We start from the raw sequence: 19,780 nt of genomic DNA on the forward strand, positions 1-19,780 counted from the left end.
AGATAAAGTTCTTCTGTAAAACTAGCTCTTATAAAGGCTTGTTATGTTAAAGTATTATTATTAGTTGATTGAACGACACAAATAACGCTCAAATCATTTGGTCCTGGGATTTGGTGCACGAAAAACCTTTCGGTGATCGAGTCGTGCACCAAAGATTCCTTTCAACGTCCTGTCCAGGACTACATACAACTTGTTCAGGACTAAATGCAAGTTGTATAACTGCAAAAGGTTTTAAATAGTAATTCTGCTCAAATGTTGTATCATTTTTAATATTAGAACTACGTTATGTTTTGTTCAAAAACAAATTGAGTAAGTCTTTTTTATAAAAAAAAAAATATAGAAGTTCTAAAAGTATAATCTAACTCATAGACACCAAGACATAACATTACTGAAGAAAAGTTAAAACAGGTGTTGGTAAAATTTTAACATGTTTTAAATTTGAATATATTTTATCTTAGAACAATAGTTTTTTTTTAACTATTTTAGACAGAAAATATTAGATTTTTTAAACGTGTTTGTTATACGAATAACTTTAATCAATAATATTTTCTAATTTTTAAATGAGCAAGTCAAGCTCATATTTATATAATTTTTGCGTTATAATTTGAGTTAAACCTTAATTAAAAAATAAAAAAAAATAGTATTATAAAACAGACTTTTTAACTGAATATTTTTAACAGAAGTAAAAAAAAAACTTTATAAATAAAAAGAAAAACTTTAGCCGTACATTGATACAATAATGGGAAATATGAGTTGCAGCGAGCTTCAAATAGGAAGCAACTTATTCACTTTCCACGAAAAGACAGTGAAAAGGGGTAGAGCTGTAAAAATGTGCAGAAAACACGGTAAAGTATTGGCTATTGTTCACGACAAAGAAACTGTTGAAGCACTTTCCTCTCATATCAACGAGTGCTTCGGTTCCCCTAAAGCTTGGCACGTTGCGGGGGTTGACACTAAAAGGGTTTTTCCCGACGGTGAGAAGTACACGGAGGAAATGGAGGACTTTTTTGTGGACGGGTGTCAGCCTAAGACTTGGTCTGAAAAATACCAAAGGGTTATTTTGGACCCGCTGAACAAGAAGCTCTCAATCCTGAAGAACCATTTTTATCATTGTGGCGCAGTTGGTGATAATGACTATAGTAATGAGCTAAACTATATTTGTGCTGAGGAAATAGATAAAGAAAAAGAAACTACTACTGAAAAACCAATAACAATTGCTAGAGTCAAAACTGGTTTTAACACTACTGTAGCTGAAGCTCCAACGGTTAGTGTAACTACTATCTCTACCATTATTCATGCTACAACAGGATCAACTACTGAACCTACATCTGAATCAAATACTGAAGCTACCACTGTAGCTACTACCGAACTTTCTAGTGAAGTTTTCACTACAACAACTGCTCAGACTACAGCTCTGCCGGTCACAACACCGAAAGCTGCAGATGAAATAACAAATGAGCTCACCACAGTCAGCTATTCAGTAAAAGTTACTACGCAAGGCAAAGTTTTAAACCAAACCCTCGGCAACCTTCCAGGCACAACCACTCAAAATAACAATGACGTAATAGAAATATCTTACACGTACCTCGTCTGCGGAGGAGCAGCCATCTTGCTTCTTCTCACTTTCGTCATACTGATCGTCTGCTTGTGTAAGAGGAAGAAGAAGAGCACTGAAAAAGAGAAGAGAAAGGAGGGTCTTGAAATGGGGGCATATGATCAGTTCAAAGAGAGTTACTTTGAACAGAGGCATTTTGACGATGACGAGTTTGATGACGTCAGAGCTCACTCGGAGTACGGCGACATGTGGTGATGTCATTGAATTGTTACGTCACAAGCAACGCGATTAAAATTTTTGCCAGTAGGTTTTATGGTGCTTTGAAAACATGTTTTACTAGGTTTAAAGAACTGAATAGATTATTGGATACTTCTAATTTAAAGTTTTTTAGACAAAGCGACTTGTATCTAAATGATGACTTTATTTGAAATTTTAAACATGTATATTTTTAATTTATTTTTAATTATGTAACTATGAAATTGGTTTAAAGTTTTAAGGTCTTTTGGTGATAGGTTTATTATGAAAGTGTAAATTTCTAAGATTTTATTGTTCTTAAGTATTTTTGCGGTTTATAGTTTTAGCAGTTTTAGATACTAATGGTTTCTTTGGACATTCCATGTAATATTCTATTTAAAATTTAAAAATTGTTTCCTTAATAACCTTTGACATATTTTTATGGAGTTAATAGTCGTACAAAAGTTAAATCTCTTATTTACTTGGATGCTTATCTGAATATTAAAAAGAGAAACATTTGACGATATTTTTGTTGATAATTTAAAAAGTTTAAGTAGTTTTATGGATTGTGTTGTTTAAAAGTTTTAATGATTTCAATTTTACTTTTTTAGATATTTACTTATTTATTTTTCGTGAAAAGCATTTTAAGTAAACATTATTAAAAACAAAATAACAAGTTCACAATCGTACTCATACTTCTAATTATTGGTTAAGTAAAATGAAGTATAGAAAATAAGATTCTTTCTAGACATAACTTCTTATGTTTTATATATATTAAGAGTATTACTCATTGTCCCAGAAGTATTTGTATACACCGTAAACTAGGTCTAAACAGCATTTGTAGACCATTTGCGTTTATTTTTTCGTATTGAATGAAAAATTATGTTATTTTTTTAATAAATAGTCTTTAACTTTATTTAACTCGTAGTTATTAATAAAAAAAACTTTTGTTATCTTAAGTTAAGTTTATTGTTTAACTATTCTATATATTAGTTTTAGAGCAATTTTTACAATAAAAAGTTGTGACAAAGTTTACAAATGTCAATTATTGAGTATTTTTATTAAAGTTTAAATAAGATAAACTACAATAGATTTCTTTTTAAAATATTAATGTTTTTTATACAATAAACTCACACTTATTTAAAAAATTGTTTTGAAAGTTGTAAAATTTGTGTTAAAATAACAAAAATATAATAAAGTAACTTATTAAAATTTTTACTAAAAGTTTTTATGTTAAAGTTTAGCAGTAATATTAGCAAATTGCTTAAAAAATAATTTAAATATACTTTATACAACATAAAAGTAGTATATACTTTATTAAAAAAAAACAGATATAAATTATAAATCCGTACAAGTGGTTTAATCAAAGAAAGTAAATTTAGCAGCAATTTGCATGCGTTAAAAAAAAAACACTTTTTTTTTATGATAGTTCAAAAACATTTTTGTTCTTGACAAGACAATTAATTGTATCCAAGTGGTGAACGAATCGATAACTAAAATATTTTTTGTGCATCAGGTCGTAAGACCAAATGATTTGAGATTTTTTCTGTCGTTCGATAAACAATAATACTATTTAACCACAGTCTAATTGTACAATTAAATTATAAGTAGTTGTTTGGGAAGACGAAAAGATATTAATAAAAATTATAAAAAAATAAAAACTATTAATTGCCATACGTGGCTTTACAATAATAAAAAATACAATTGTGCATTTTGTTTTTGCCATTTTGTGCTGTTTGTATTAGGTGCAACATTCAACAGAATTCTCAGTTTGGGTTACAAAATACAAATATTGTATTTAAATGACCTTTTAAAAAAAAGTTTTTCCCTATAAAAACTTTCATTTTAAATTTATCATCAATAGTATTATAAAAGCAACATATTAAAATAAAAAAACACCATATTGAAAAGATTTTTTCGAAATATAACAACTTTGTTCTTAAATTTAACCAGATTTTTAATTTCTTTACTTTTTTTTCAAATAAGTTGGATTGTAAAGTTTATATCAAAAGTAACCTATATAAGATGAGGAGTTTTAATTATATTATTTAATTTAATATAATTTAATTATATTGTTTAATTTATAATTAGTAAATAATAATAATTAGTAAAGATAAATTAGATAAAAAAAAATTATCTCAGGCCATAATATATTTTTTTTTAAATTCAATGTTTTCCAAACGACACGTTAAACCTAAAATTTTACTTAAAGTTAACAACTTAAAGTTACTTATTTGAACAAAATCTGTAAAAAGGCAGAGTCGACAAACGTATTAAAGCATTTTTTTTACTTACACTTTTATTTCTCACTAAACCCACTTCTACCAAAGATGTTAAGAATTTATCAAAAAATAAGTTTAAATAATCGAAACTTGAAATAACATGAAAAAAAAGCATTTTATTTTGCTGGCTTAATATTTTTCAGCTCAGACTAACCTTTAAGTATATTAATCAAAATAATGAATTTTTAAAAGTTGCATAGTTTGTAAAACTTTCTATTTAAATAACTAATATGAGAAAATCCGTTTAATCACGAAAGTAATAGCTGTTAAATTTAGAAAATTAGCTTTAAATTCAACTTTTAAATTCTTAACAAATAATGAATAAGTTACGCAACAAAAGTTTTTATATCAGCAGAGTTGCCACATATTGCCATAATTAGAGCTTTTGTTCAATTTTCTAAATTCAATTAAAATCGATTTTTATTACTTGTTCGCTTTTTCGCACTTTTATTGTCGTGTCGTGTGTTAAGTCAAAACAATTCAAATTCAAAATATGAAAACTACATCTTTTAGATAAAAATTTTTTTTTATGAGAAAATTCAAAGCTAAGTGGCGATATTTATTGTTAACAATGACAACTATGTATATATATATATCAGTATTACTGTCGTTAAATACTATTTTAACTATTTTTCAACACATTAAATTACACATAAAAATACATTCACATTAAAATACACCACACATCAAGTATGTCCGAGACAAGACCTTAAAACGTTAGATAACCGAAAGGTTTTTTTGTGCACCAGGTCTTAGTACCAAATATTTTGAGCGTATTTTTTGTCGTTCAAAAAAATATACATAATCAAGTACTTAACAGTTTACTATATACATTTTAATAGAATATATAAATAAAACTAGAACAAAGTTAAAAATAAAAAAAGTTTTTATATATAGTAGAGTAAAGTAGAGAAAATTCGAGAATCGATGTTTATAAAATACGAAAGGAATAAATTATTTTTACATTTTGTGTGACAATGTAGTCATTTTACCAATAGAAGAAGAGATAAAAAGCTATTTAAAATAAAAATAGTTCTTGTGCTTCTATCAACTTCATTTTTATCTTGTAAAGTTTTTATGACAAGCATAATATTTTTTTTACTTTTAACTTATGTTTTTAGTTAACATTTTATGTCTTTACCTAAGGTAATCCAACAAATCCTTTAATTCTACCTTTTCTTTATAATTGCACTTTCGTATAAAAAAGTTCAACTGGTTATAAAAGTAAAAAAAAAACTAGCTTTTGTAGTAATACAAATTAGTAGGAGTAGAAGATATAAGCAAAACTAAATTTAAAACTTTGCAAACTGTTTAAGAATAAAGATTTTGCTAAATGTGAAAAAGTGAATTTTGTATTTGTAGGGGTTTTTTACAAGTAAGTAGTTTGAAAATTTGGTAGTTATTTTTCAACTACCAACACCTTTTCCAAAAAAATGAATTCACTAATATTTATTTCTTAATTATGATGCAAATATGCATTATTATGATATTAAATTAAAAGAAAATTAAAAAAAAAGTTTTAACATCTGTAGACATTTTAAAAACCACTGTTCATTAAATTAACCAAGTTTTTGTTTTAAACATTAAACACAGTGTTTATTAAATAATATATATCTCTTTACTAATTGTAAAAGGTGGTTATTTTATCTTAAAACACTAGCAATAAAAAATTTAGACCAAAATAAAACTTAAAAATTGATAATGATAGAGGGTTTTGAAGTAAATCTTAGAAAAACCTGTAATTTTGATAATTTAAACAGTGCTTTTAGAGTAATGTTAAAACTTTTTTCAACCTTTAATTTGTTGTTTTACTAAAAATGGTCAGAAAATTTGTACTTTTAAAAACCTAAAAGATAATCTAAAACTTGAATAAGTTTTATAAAAAACCAGTGGCCAGCCTAATTTTATTGTATCAAAAGTTTGCTTCAAAGTAAAAACAATACTAACAAACCAATAACTTATAAAAAATATTTTTAAAGATCAAAACAAATATTTTTTTCATTTAAACAAATTTATTAAAATTTAATTTTATAACAGCTCTTTGAATTTTGCTGATGAAGTTTAATTGCAAGTTATTTGTTATAATCAAAACAATTTACTGTTTTCCTTTAAAAAAACATAACAATTTTTTTTTACGAAGTTACCTAATAAGAACAACATTTAAGGGCGTAGAGGGGGTAAACACCCTTTTTTGGTTTTTGATCTTATTTTATATAGTTTTTACTAAGCTTAAAGATGCTTTTTATAGATTTAAAAAAATCAAAATAGTTTTTGAGATATAGCCGGTCAAAGTCAAAGCCGACAATAGGATCCTTATGGGAGGGGCAAACTAAAACGTCAAATAACTAGAAATCACTAAAAATCTATCTCCTCCTACGTTTTTTGAGATAACTACCTCAAATTTTCAGGAAATGTTCCTTGCAGTATTTAGAAAATTCTGTCGGAACAGAATTAAAAAAAAATAAAAAATAATAAAAAAACTGTTTTTTTTGTTTATTTTTTTATATAAAATTTTATTTTTTTATTTTATAAAAAAAATCTTTCAGACAGAATTTTTTAAATATATCAAGGAACATTTCCTATAAGTTTGAGGTAGTTATCTCAAAAAACGTAGGAGAAAATAGATTTTTAGTGAAATAGTCTATTTTTGCCATTTTAGTTCGCGCCTCCCATAAGGATCCTATTGTTGGCTTCAACTTTGACCGGCTATATCTCAAAAACTATTTTGATTTTTTTTAAATCTGTAAAAAGCATCTTGTAGCTTAGTAAAAACTATATAAAATAAGATCAAAAACCAAAAAAGGGTGTTTACCCCCCCTATGCCCTTAAGTTGTTCTAACCTATAACATTTTTTAATATTCTATTGTTCTATATTTACTATAGTCCTATTTACAGTTACTGACATACTGGGTACTGTATTTTTTATCTAAAAGTATTATTGACTTTAATATAAAGATTTAAGTTATAAATGTTTAGTCATTTTTTCAAAGAATAAAGCTTTTGAGTTGTAGTCAGTTTTTTTTTGTTTTTATTTTAAATGAATGGACCATGTTTTTTGTCAACTATGACATTATTAAGGGCATAGGGAGGGGGTAAACACATTTTTGAAATTTGATCTTATTTTATATAGTTTTTACTAAGCTACAAGATGCTTTTTACAGATTATAAAAATAAAAGTAAGAGACAGCAATCTAATCCTGGGAGGTGCAAACTAAAACAGCAAATAACTAGAAATCACTAAAAATCTGTTTTTTCCTACGTTTTTTGAGATAACTACCTTAAGTTTTCATGAAATGTTCCTTGCAATATTTAGAAAATTCTGTCTGAACAAAATTTAAATTTAACTAAAGTTAAAGCTTTTGTTTATTTTTATATAAAATGTTTATTTTTTATTTTATTTTAAGTTTTTTCCAACAAATTTTTTTAAATATATCAAGAGTAATCCTAAAAATTTGAGGTAGTTATCTCAAAAAATATAGGAAAAGATAGATTTTTAATGAAACAGTTTTGCTGTTTTAGTTTGGGCTTCCAATAAGGATCCTATTGCTGCCTCCAACTTTGACCAGCTATATCTTAAAAATTATTTTGAATTTTTATAATCTGTAAAAAGAATCTTGTAGCTTAGTAAAAACTATATAAAACAAGATCAAATTTCAAAAATGTGTTTACCCCCCCTTATGCCCTTAATAATGTCATAGTTGAACACCCCTATGCCCTTAACTTTGAAATTAACTGTATGTTTTTGACATTCTTGGTATTTGTTTTAAGCTACTCAGGTGATAAAAAAATCTTTAAATAATTGAAAATAAAATACAAGTTAGAAAGTTTAAATATTGCAAAACAAAACCATAAAGGAACAAAAAAAAGAGTAGTATTAGTAAAGAAAACCAATTTTTGTTTCAAGTCAATGTAGGGTGAGTTAAATGTAAGTTTCAGAGTAGCTGTAAGAATTTGATAAGTTAAAAAATGATCTCCTGAATAGATGTTTTTTATTATTATTATTGGAGTTTATTGTGCGAAGATGGACTAGGGCATTAAAACCTGAGCCGCTTAAACAATACACACAAAAAAAGAAACAAACAAATTACAATCAATGTAAATTAAAAAACTAAACAATAAATAGTTAAAAATTACAAACAAATAGTCCTGTATGATCAAATATAACTTAGTATGCACAAAAATAAACAAAATAAATTCTTATATACAAACTAAGGGGTTGACTATAAAAGATTAGACATTTACAAAAATTGTATATAACAACTTATAATCTGTAAGGGGAAGGCGTTTAAAGTTAAGTTTTTTATGGTAATTTGTTTTGCATAAGGAACCTATTAAAAGTTAAAGAGTTTTTTTTTCTCAAGTTACTTTGAATTTTGTTTGATAGTAATATAATTTTTAAAGCAAAAATAAACATTACAAAATAAATTGTAATAAAAATAAACAATGTTGATACTCCTATGGCTTTACAATTTATGCTAATTTGGTTTGCATATGGATCTTGTTTATAAATGTTCCATATGAATATTAAAATAAAAATTTATTGTTAAAATGTTTATTTAAATGGGTAAACTGGTTTCAGAAAACATTTTTAATCGTTAAATTAATGAAAATAATTTTTAGTTAATTTGTACTTGTGCTTGATTAGTTATTTTTATGTTAGTTTTGATGATTAAAAAAAAAGTTTCTATTTTATTGTAGTTAAGATTTGTATTACTAATCATGCATTTTGTTTTTTTGATGGTATTTCAAATTGTTATTATGGATGGTTGTCTGCCTCTTTTGATTTTTAAAACTTGACTTTTTTTCAAAATTTGACTAAATAAAAATAAAAAAATGGTAAGGAACCATTAAACAACCACTGTCTCTGTCTTTTACAAAACACCAACATTGAAAAGATATTTTGTTTATTAAATTAACTTCATCAATTCTTATTCAAATAGATTTTTTTAGTTTACAAAGGATTTTAAATAATTAAAAAGAATCTTATCAAACATGGTCTTATAATTGCATTTTAAAGGTTTTGTAGCTAACTTAAATTTTTTTAACAGTTTTCTTTTATTGGATATAATGAATTTACTGTATTATTATTACTATTAAATCTTCTTTTTTATTGTTAATACATGTATTATATAATAACTTATGAAGACATTAAATTTTTTATTTCTATAAAAACTGAAATACAGTACAAATATATTTTATACTACTAAAGTTCACAAACAACATTTTAGTGAAAATATGCATACTTTAAAAAATATCTGATTCAAAGAAATGTTAAGACAAATATTTTTTGGTCTTTTTTATCAAGTCTTGCTAAATTGTTTTACACATGAGTAAACTTGAATACTTTTACTGTATTGTTTTTATAAATATTTTTATAAAATTAATACAACAAATAATATGTATTATTTCATATTTTATTAAATTTTTACAAAAATTTACTGATAACACATGTAATGCTGCTTCATATTTTATTGTATTTACATAGTATGTCAGTTTAGTTAAAAAAAAATTTAAATTACTGATAAATATTCAAGTGTTTAAATCAAAAACTGCGTGAGTTTTTTAAGTATGTAATGTCTCTTCAGTAAATTTTTAGTGAACCTTGTTTACAGCAAAAAATATCAACAGAATTTCAACAGTTTAATTACTAATTGAAATTATTTATAAAACATAAAACTGATAATATATATTATTCTAATAAAAAAGTTAATACTGCGTTCAAGGTTTATTAAAATTATTTTTTTTAGTACCAGTTCAATATGAATTGTAGGTTTTTAAATAACAAACTAAAACAAAATGTAAAATTTTAAACCTTTTTTTTTGTTTTGTCTAAAATGTTTTTTTAAATAGTTGATCAAATCAATCTTTTTCACTTTAATATAAATAAAATTGTAGGATAATTAACAAACAAACACAAAAATGTTCACGCAAGCCAACCAGCTGCACTTCAACTTGGACCGCAACGATTCAAACTCATGCTTGCTGCCGGGCCAGCGGTCCGTGGACAACCTCATCATTATTGAGAAGGTGGCAAACGACAACAGGAGAAGGTACAACGCCAGCAGCCAGTCCCAGTACAACGTGTCTGATAAATTAAAACTGGCCAGCAAGCTTGCAAAGTTGGACGTCTCAAACAACAGCTTTGGATCTTTTGCAGAGCAGCCAACAGCTAAAACAGTGAGGCCACAGCCGAAAGCAAAAGCTGTTGGCAGGCCAGTCAAACCAGCAAAAGCATACGTGCCAGTCAAGGCGAGGAAAGTTGACAGGCCAGTGCAGTACAAGAAGCCAAACCAGCCGACGTACTTGAACTCTAAAAAAGTCCCAACAGCACCGATTGTTCAAAAAACAAAGTTCTACAAAAGCAAACCAGTGCAGAACAAAGTGAGCTACCCGAGCTTTGAGAACGCCATGGGTGGTTATGACAAGGAAATAAGTTTAGTGGAGGACTTTTCAAAGAAGCTGAGGCAAATAATTAAAAAGGAAAAGGTTATGCAGCAGAAAATACTCAACAGGAGCTTGAACAACTCCTTCAACAAAAACAACAGCTTTGTTGCTCAAAAGCCAAAACCAAAGAAGCCTAAATCGCCAGCCAAGTCACCAGTGACAAGGTCCCCAGTAATCAAAAAGAAAATGCCGCAGAAAAAGAAATTAGAAGATGCAAAGTCACCACAGAAAAAAAAGGCAGAAGAACCAAAGCCAGCAAAACCGAAACCAATCTTGCAGAAGTCTTCCTCTACTGGCCAGGGCAAAGTGAAGAAGATTGACTCTAGGAGAGCAAAGTAATTTTACATTCAATGGTTTTTAGTGTAATTTTTTTTGTTTGTATAGCTTTTTATTAGGTTGTTAAGAGTTTTGTTTCTGGCAACCTTGCTGCAAAGCATAGTTGCCATAATGCAAAAAATCTAAAATTATGAAGACTTAAAAATGTATTTGTTTGTTTTTACTAAAAGTTTAATGCTTAAGATTTTTTGGTCTCTACAATTTCAGTTAATGTGCAAAGTCACATTCAAGATTTATCTGAGCTATCAGACATTTTTAACCCCTTGAAAAAATTCGAAGTAACTTTTGAGGTATGAGCGATCAAAGTTGGTGACCTCAGTAGGTTCCTAATGGAAGGTTTTAAATTAAAATGCATAAAAAAACCATTTCATTTAAAATCTATCTCCTCCTTAATATTTTAAGCAATCTTCTTCAAATTTTCACAAAAAGTGTATTAAATTTTAAAAATATTGAATACAGGAATTATTTTAATTTTGAGAAATTAAGTTTTTATTATAAAAATAACCAGTTTTTTTGTTTTTCAATCTAAAGATTTTATTTTCAATTTTTGTAAAATTACAACATTTAAAGTCTTTTAAACTGTAAAAGAAACATTTCCTGAAAGTTTGTGGTCTCTAGCTCCAAAAATGAAGGAGAAGATAGATCTTTTAAAATTCTGATAAAATTGACCCCCAAAAAATATGTGGTTGTCCATTTATTTGTATCAGAAATTTTATATAAAAATTACAATATCTCAAGCGTTAAATAATTATTTTTGATTCTATAAAAATTGGCTTGTATTTATACTTCAAGCTTTCATATAAGATCCAATGTTATTTTTAGTAAAAAAAAAATGTTGGACCCCCCTATGCCCTTAATGTTTAGATTTAAGTAATATGGTTAGGGTCCACCTTGTTTTATAAATTATCATGTTTTTTGTTAAGTCTTATCTTAGCTTTTAGACATTATAAGTGATAAAAATTAGTGAGATAAACATTATTTTTGTAAGACAAGAACTTAAATAACTACAAAATATAATTTCACTAATATTTTTTTGCTGTTTAAAATTTTATAGATAGTCCATTAATTATTCTTGGAATCATTAACTCAGAATAAAATTTTAATTTTGAAAAAGAATTTTTTTTTGTAAATTACTATTACCTTTTTTCTGTTTTATTCTAAGATTTTAATTTTGATATTAATAAAATTATAATTCTAAAAACAATAACCTGTTTAGGTAATGTTTTCTGAAATTTTAAGTTCTATAGATTAAAAGTTCAGATATATTTATATTTAAATTTTGAACTTCCAAGAAAATTTACTATGAAAATGTTTTGGTTCACATAGATTTGTAACAGAAACAATTTATAAAATAGATTATAACTTAAACTTTAGTATTATGATAAAATGCCTAATATTTAATACTTTAAGCTTTACTCAGAAAGTCATTCTCAAGTTTTCTAAATAGTATGTTTTGACCCCCATGGGCTTAAAAATATAAAAAACCAAAAAATTTGTTTATAACAAAAAGAAATTCAACCTTAAATAGTAGGGCATAGAATAGAAAAAGGTTTAGAGTATTTTTTTACAAAAATTAATATTTTTTATTAATATGAAAACCTGAAGTATGAATTATTAGTTGTTTTGAAAAAATAAAAACAAACTATAGTCAGTTTTGTTAAAAATTTCTGAAAAAAACATATGAAACAAAATTTTCTTATTGTGTATGTTTAAAAAAAGTACTTGAAGTCTGTTTTACCAAGACTTATAATACTTTAAATGCATAATTATTATTCAAAGGTTTTTTAAGTTTATTTTCAACTAAAATTGAGTATTACATCTACTACTATTTTAAGGTTAGGATGTTTTTAATAAACGTATAGACTGTCAAGTTTAAAAATAGTTTGTAAAAGTTGATAGACTTATACTTTGGTAACTTTTTTAACATTTTTAATTACCACTTTCAATACAGAAACTATTAAACTGTCCAACTGTAATACTTGATATATCAATACTGTAATACTTAATATCTTAATATTGTAATACTTGATATATTATTAGATTTATTGAGAAGCTTTTAGATGAGTATGACAATGAAGTAGAAAATAACTCAACTATGATGTCTGTGGAAAGCATGGAAAACCAAGAAGTTGAAAAAGCTGATTATGAGGTTAAATGTATTAAATGAGGCAAATAGATTAACAATCAATTTAAAATAAATAATTTGTATTCTCTCATTTATAAGTGTTTATGTTAGTACCAATCTTGTTAAGGGCATGGGGGATCCAATATTTAAAAATAAAAATTGGCTCTTACATGAAAGCTAATAGTATAAACTACAAGCCAGCTTTTATAGGGTATAACATTTCTAATTAGTTTTTGAGATATAGTTGTTTTTATAAAAAGTTTCTATTACAAATGTATTGACCACGAAATTCTCAGGGTGAATTTTCTTGGATATTTAAAACTTTGTTACCAATCTATCTTCTTTATTTTATTGCTAATTACCTCAGACTTTCAGGAAATATTCCTTTTATAGTTTAAAAGACATTTTATGTTGTGATTATAAAAGTATTAAAAATGTTCAAAAACATAATTTTTCAATAAAAAAAACAAAATAGCGGTATTATTTTAATAAAATTAATTTTTTATAAGCAAAATAATAATCCTGCACTAAATTAATTTAAATTCTTGTGATAGACTTACTGTAAAAAATTGAAGAAGATTGGTTGAAAAATGAAGGAGATAATATACTTTTAGTCAGTAGTCTTATTTGTGTTTTAGGTTTTTGCCTTGCACTAACAACCTATTGAGGTCACCACTTTTGATTGCTTATATCTCTTAAGTTATTTTGAATTTTATTAAACAGTTAAAAGTGTCTGATAGCTCAGATACTCTACAAAATAATATCAACTCTTAAAAACCAAGGTGGACTCCCCTGTGCCCTTAAATTGAGATATTTTGAGAAAAAAATTATAATTTTGAACAATTTTAACATGTTTAGAAGTAAAATTTTAATCTGACTCAAAAAATCTATCATACAAATAAAATTTTCATGTTATTATCAAAATGTTTTTTATATAAAAATCACATATAAAGTAGCTTTACAGTATCTTCTAAATGTTTTATACAATATTACTTAACTTTAAACTAAAAATAGATCCAAAAATGATGTGTACTTTTAAAAACCTGCAGGAAATTTTGAAAGCCTCAAGAAAATTTGTCGAAAATTTTTGGGCAACCCTGTATTTAGTTCTTATGATTTAGTAAAACAAACTCAAGCTTAAATAGTTTCACCCCCACAGAACCAGGCGGAGATCCCTGCAAGGTTCGAAATGGCCGACATCCGCAAAATGCTGAACCGCATCAAGGAAATAGAAAGCGATGAGCTGGAAATCAGGAGGAGGCACGAGAAGCTGAGCTACGGCTCGGCGGTTCGACCGATCAGGAGTCAGGGTGATTGTGACGTCACCATGCAGGATGACGTTGACAGGATGGAAGTGAACGATGGTGGAATGCTGTGCTATGAAGGTTCGGAGAAATAAAATAACAATATACTTTCCAGTTTAACATAATGGTTAAGAATTTTCGTTTATCTTTTACATATGTAAAACTGATAAAAATATGGCAATATCCCAAACTTTATTATTTAAAGTTTAGTTTCTTAACACCTAAACAGCCATGAAAAAATCCTTTTGTTCGATTAAAATAAATATAATACATTTTTTGGTTTAATTTAAGTGGAATATAGCTGTTAAAAAGTTACTTTATTTTTGGAAAAAAGTTAGTGTGATTAAAAAAATTTAATTATTTTCCTTTAATTTAAAATGATTAAATTATTGGTTTGTAAAATTTTGAACCACTAAAGTTTTTAATAGAAATTAATTTTCTACGGAATGAGAATAATTTGTTTGTTTTTAATTTTTCTTACAATGACTAAAAAGTTTATAACAAAAAATAAAATAAATTTACACATTTGTTACAATTTTCTTATATTTGTATCATGTTTTGTGATAAAGCAAAAATGTAAAGCTTTGTTTTTGCATTTCATTAGTTATAATTTTTACTTAATTATTTATTTTAAGTTACAACCTGGTTATAAGCATCTTTCCTATAATTTCTATTCAAAGTAACATGTAATCTATAAAGAATATTATTCAAACTTTTAGGAGAAAAAGTAGACGCTGAAAAAGAAGTGGTGAATAATAAAAAGAAAGTTGGAAAAACTGTGTTGAATTTGTCACCTGAAAATCTTCAGTCCATTCATGTTAGTTTGAATTGTTTTGTATGCTTTTATATATTTATATTTTACTATGCATAAGTTCAAAAATAGTTGGTCTGTGAGTTTTTGAAGGCATAATTTATTACAGGCATAAGAGCTTTACAAATTTTGTTATAAACAAAGAACATGAACATAACTTATTATAGCTCGGAATAAAAATAAGTGCTTTAAAGTCTCAAGCTTTTATAATTGAAACTTTTGTCTGTAAAAAAGTTTAACAAAAACTTATACATATTGAAATTATACATAGACTTTTTTATTCGAAAAAAGTTAAAAAGAATTTCTGTTAAATTGATATTTTATAAGAAATGTATGTTTATTTAAAGTTATACAACATTTGATTTTTTTATCTTCAAATATTTCCAAAGATTTCAATAGAAACAAAATTATCTTAGTAATTGTAGTTAACGAAATTAATTGAAAAACAAAAACTTAATTAAATTTTTGTATTCTATAAAAACTGACGTTCAAACTATTAGTGCTCATCAATAAAACAATAAAATTAAAAAATAAATCCCACTATATCAGTAAACTTTTTTTCACCTGACTAAAAGGCGTCAAGCACTAAAACACTGTAGCCACGTAATTATTTGGATATTTCAACCAACAGGACGGTAGAAAAGACTTTCTCCACCACCTGAAGCTGTCCAACCACCAATCAAAAGGCAGCTTCGACCCGTGGAAGATGGTGGGAGAAATTGCCGATGACCTCACAAGGGAGTTGTTTGACAAGATCGTCGAAGAGGAAGTCAGCGACACCTGCGATCACGTTGTTAAACAGGTTAATATGATATTGATATTGAGAAATTAATAATGAAAATACTTATGAAAATTTTAATTGAATAATAAAAAATGAATTTATAAAATTTAGAATAGCTTGTAAGGATTTTTTTTGGTAAAATAACAAAATAAGCTTGAAAAAAAAAACAGCTAACACAACAGCTAAAAACAGCGTGTTGATAAACAGGTACATAATTGTGTTTAACCTGATTGTTATGCTTATTATCATAAAATGGATTAAAAATAGTTTTTATGTAGTTTTGTAGCTCTTTGGGCTAAAAGTTGTCTAGCAATAAGATCTGCTACATTCTTGTTTGTTTACTATAGACTATATTTTTACACTATACTTGTTCAATTGTAAGGCGTAAAGTTAAAATAACAAACAAATAGTTCAGTTTTATTTACCCTATATAACGTTGTCTTAAAAATTTATTAAATTTTAATAATTTTGTTTATGTAAATACCAACTAATACAAGTTTAGCAACTAGTTAGGTTAATATTTCTTTGTCACTATCTTAAAAGTTTATGTTTGTTAACAGTTTTCACAGTATAAAAAGTGTCTTGTAATTATTTCTTCAATTTTGTGTTTAGTTTTAGGTTTTTGATGAATACTTTATATTGATTTACACAGGTTTACTAAACTTATTTAACTTGTAATTTTCAAATTGAATTTTGTATGTTTTAATAAATTATAATTATTAGTAGGTGGCCAAAAGACCTGGAATCCTAGAGTTTGACAACTTCGGCTAAAAACCTAAAATTTTAAACAATTTTTACATGTTAAGTAGTAAAAATTTGATTTGACACAAAAAATATATTATGTAATATAGATATGTTTATTATCTTAATATAAATTTACCTTAAACTTTATTTTAACATAATTTTAAAATAGAAATAGGCCCAAAAACGTGTATTTTGAAAAACCTGGAATAAACGCAGAAAACCTAGATATGTTTCTTTAAAATAGTTAGCCATTCTGTCATTGCAACTAGTTTTAAAATGATCATAGTTAAATACAGTTAATAATATATTTAAAAGAAGATTTAAGTTTTTATAAAAGTTTCTGCACAGCTGTGCTAATTAACTTATACAAGCTAACTCATGTTTAAGTTTTTAAAACATTATTGAGCGTATTTTTATGAAGTCTTAAATAACAACAGCAATAGGAATTATTGTAATACTCATTCTTTTAACTTAATATACCTGTAGTATACTAATTTTTTTATATATTTTTTTACACTAGTTTTTTTAGTAACTATTAATTAAAAATCTCTTGATAGTACACCAAGCGCTACAATGTTTTATTATTTATAATATTCAGTTTTGCATTACTAGAAGCTCTAGTGTTTCTAGTAGAATTTTTGAAAAGATAAATGACAACAAACTATAAAAAAACTCAGTAATAAATATTTTTAAACTGTTTTAGGTACAATATTTATTAGGTTTGTGCTACAATATTTTATAACATTCAGTTTGGCATTACTAAAATTTCTAGTGTTTCCAGTAGAATTTTTTTTAAATAAACGAAAACAAAAAACTCAGGTATAAATATTTTTTACAGGTGATAACGCAGGAATTTGCGGATCCTGGTAAAAGCCACTACACCCCGCCTCCAAGTATGAAGTCGTCTGTTAAATCTTTGAAATCAAGTCAGTCTGAACTTTTATATATATATCTACATAATAATAACTACAACTACACAATTTTTGTCAAAGTAAAATAGATATGTAGTTTGTGTACTTGTAAAAATGTTTATTATTAAAAGCTAAACACATTAAATTATGATAAGACTCAAGTAGTTGCATGTATAAGTTATTTTTATTTGATAAATGAGTTCTTTTTTCGTAAAAAATAAATGAGACCTTGTTAAAAGTAGCAGTAATGTATAACTTTTTAAAATACTTTATTACAACAAACAAATAAATTAAATGTTATTAAAAATAATAGTAATATATACTCTTTTTTCAATTACTTTATTGCACAGCCTCATCAAGCGAATCAAAACTTCTGGTTCCTTCCATCGAGTCTTCATTGAAAGCTGTTGACAAGAGCCCGCCCAAATCATCAACTGCAACCAAAAACGAACCCCTCACTCTCGTTTCTTCCAGGAAGACTTCCTTCAGGTACTCTCCGCTGAAGCTGTCTCCCGCCAAATCGTCGTTCACCAAAGACACCCGATCCACGCCGCAGGAAAAATCGTCCAGCGAAATTTTAACCGAGAAATCTTCTTCCAACGCGACTTCAACCCCCGTGTCATCGCTGAGAAGTAGGTCGCATCTGTCATCGAGAAGTAGGTCAAATCTATCACCGAGAAGTAGGTCAAACCCGCATCTTTCAACAAAGTCGCTCTCGTCAGTGGGTCAAAGGTCGACTTCCACCGTCACTTCGCAGCAGAGCACCCCGAGCTCATCCGGCAAAAGCGGGTCAAATTTAAGGTCGTCAGCTTACAATTACTCTACAAACTACGAAAGCGACGTTTCTGTGGCAAAAAGCAAAACTTCAAAGTCGGTCGGGTATTCCGACAATTTCGAGTCTGAGGTCTCTGGCGTTTCGAAATCGAGACAAACAAAAAGCAACGTCACCTCTCCTTCTAAATCTGCTGATGTCATTTCTACTCATGTGAACTCTACCAACGACAACTCAACTAATTACGAAGATGACACTTTTGAGTCAAAGGACCAGACTTCAAGTTGGAACGACGTCATTGACAGCTCGTTTTCCACGATTGCCACCAATAATTAACTGTGGTATTAAATATAACATTTTTATATAATTATGGTAGTGTTAAAATTGACTGACAAAAACTTTCGCTTTGAAAAAAATATGTAGTGTCGCTTTTACTTTACAAAATTTAGATTAATATAAAAACACTTTTTATTTTGTTAATTAAGCTTACATTTTTGTAATAAGACTCATAATTTAGCAACATTTCCACTAAAAATTAACTGTGTTTATAAGTTTTGAATAAATATTACTTTAGTAGATACATTTTGTTCTGCTTGATATGGTTTTCAACCGTAAGTTTTTTTACAGGGTAAAACCAAACAATTTACCACAAGTAAAAAGTATATCTTAGATATCTAGATAACTTCTTAGATAAGTTTGAATATTCTAATTAACGCTTTTATAGTATTTGTCTAAAACCGTATAATCAATTTACATACTTAAACTAAACTAACTCTTTTGTTTCTCTTCTTTCTATTTTTAAATTTGTGATATATGCTGCATTAATATTTAGAGCAAAAAAGTTGCAACAAGTTTTATGCAGTTTATTTTGTAGCATGTATTTGTAAACTAATACTGTAGTTTTTAAGTATCTTCACTAACCAAACAATTTAAAAACTACAAATATAAAAAAATGCCCTCAAAAATACCCTCAAAATCTACCTAATTTTGTCCTCTAAAGTTTTAACTGTTTTCAATTTGTAAAGTTAAATTTAGCATTTTATGAATATCAAACTGTTTATTTATGCTGTTTATTTTCATCTTTTATCTGTTGTAACTAAAAGTATAAGTCTCTTGTATAATGAAAAAATGTTAAAATCACACGCTGAGTCTAGTTAATTTAATATTTTTTACTTTAAAGGTATTTTAACATTTTTATGTATAATTTGTAAAAATATGTTAAGTTTTACTTTTAGTCTTATAGTTTGTGTCAATTGTTTTATTTTAGCTGCTTTCTATAATCTTCAATAAAAGTGAAATTTAAGTTCAATAAAAAACAGCATTCTAATTGTTATGTTTCAGTGTACCTTGTACACTTGTAAGTAACTGTTGTATAAATTTAGCGACTGATTTTTATCTTATGTGTTAAAATAATTTAATTCACAGATACTACATCAAAGTCATTTCACAACTACATCAACCTCAACATTACTTTTAACTGT

At 26.6% G+C, this 19,780-nt stretch overlaps 1 protein-coding gene across 1 annotated transcript; it reads left to right on the forward strand.

Moving 5' to 3' along the window:
- Positions 1-9,979: 9,979 nt before the first annotated feature.
- On the forward strand, positions 9,980-18,720 carry LOC145831706 (uncharacterized). The gene is made up of 7 exons (XM_082939021.1): positions 9,980-10,850; positions 12,892-13,000; positions 14,136-14,361; positions 15,000-15,097; positions 15,723-15,893; positions 17,455-17,542; positions 17,878-18,720. The coding sequence occupies exons 1-7, from the start codon at positions 9,991-9,993 to the stop codon at positions 18,633-18,635; spliced, it is 2,310 nt and encodes a 769-aa protein (XP_082795147.1). The 5' UTR covers positions 9,980-9,990; the 3' UTR covers positions 18,636-18,720.
- The last annotated feature ends 1,060 nt before the right edge of the window (positions 18,721-19,780 follow it).

The sequence above is a fragment of the Thalia democratica genome, chromosome 3 (assembly GCF_965202585.1).
Source record: "Thalia democratica chromosome 3, ktThaDemo2.hap1.1, whole genome shotgun sequence".
In the NCBI taxonomy this organism is placed as follows: domain Eukaryota; kingdom Metazoa; phylum Chordata; class Thaliacea; order Salpida; family Salpidae; genus Thalia; species Thalia democratica.

Excerpts from the sequence above, each read along its gene's own strand:
- LOC145831706 (XM_082939021.1), top strand. The coding sequence starts at position 9,991 with ATGTTCACGCAAGCCAACCAGCTGCACTTCAACTTGGACCGCAACGAT. Across the intron at positions 13,001-14,135 it reads TTGAAAAAGCTGATTATGAG|AACCAGGCGGAGATCCCTGC; the intron begins GTTAAATGTATT and ends TCACCCCCACAG. Across the intron at positions 15,894-17,454 it reads GCGATCACGTTGTTAAACAG|GTGATAACGCAGGAATTTGC; the intron begins GTTAATATGATA and ends TATTTTTTACAG.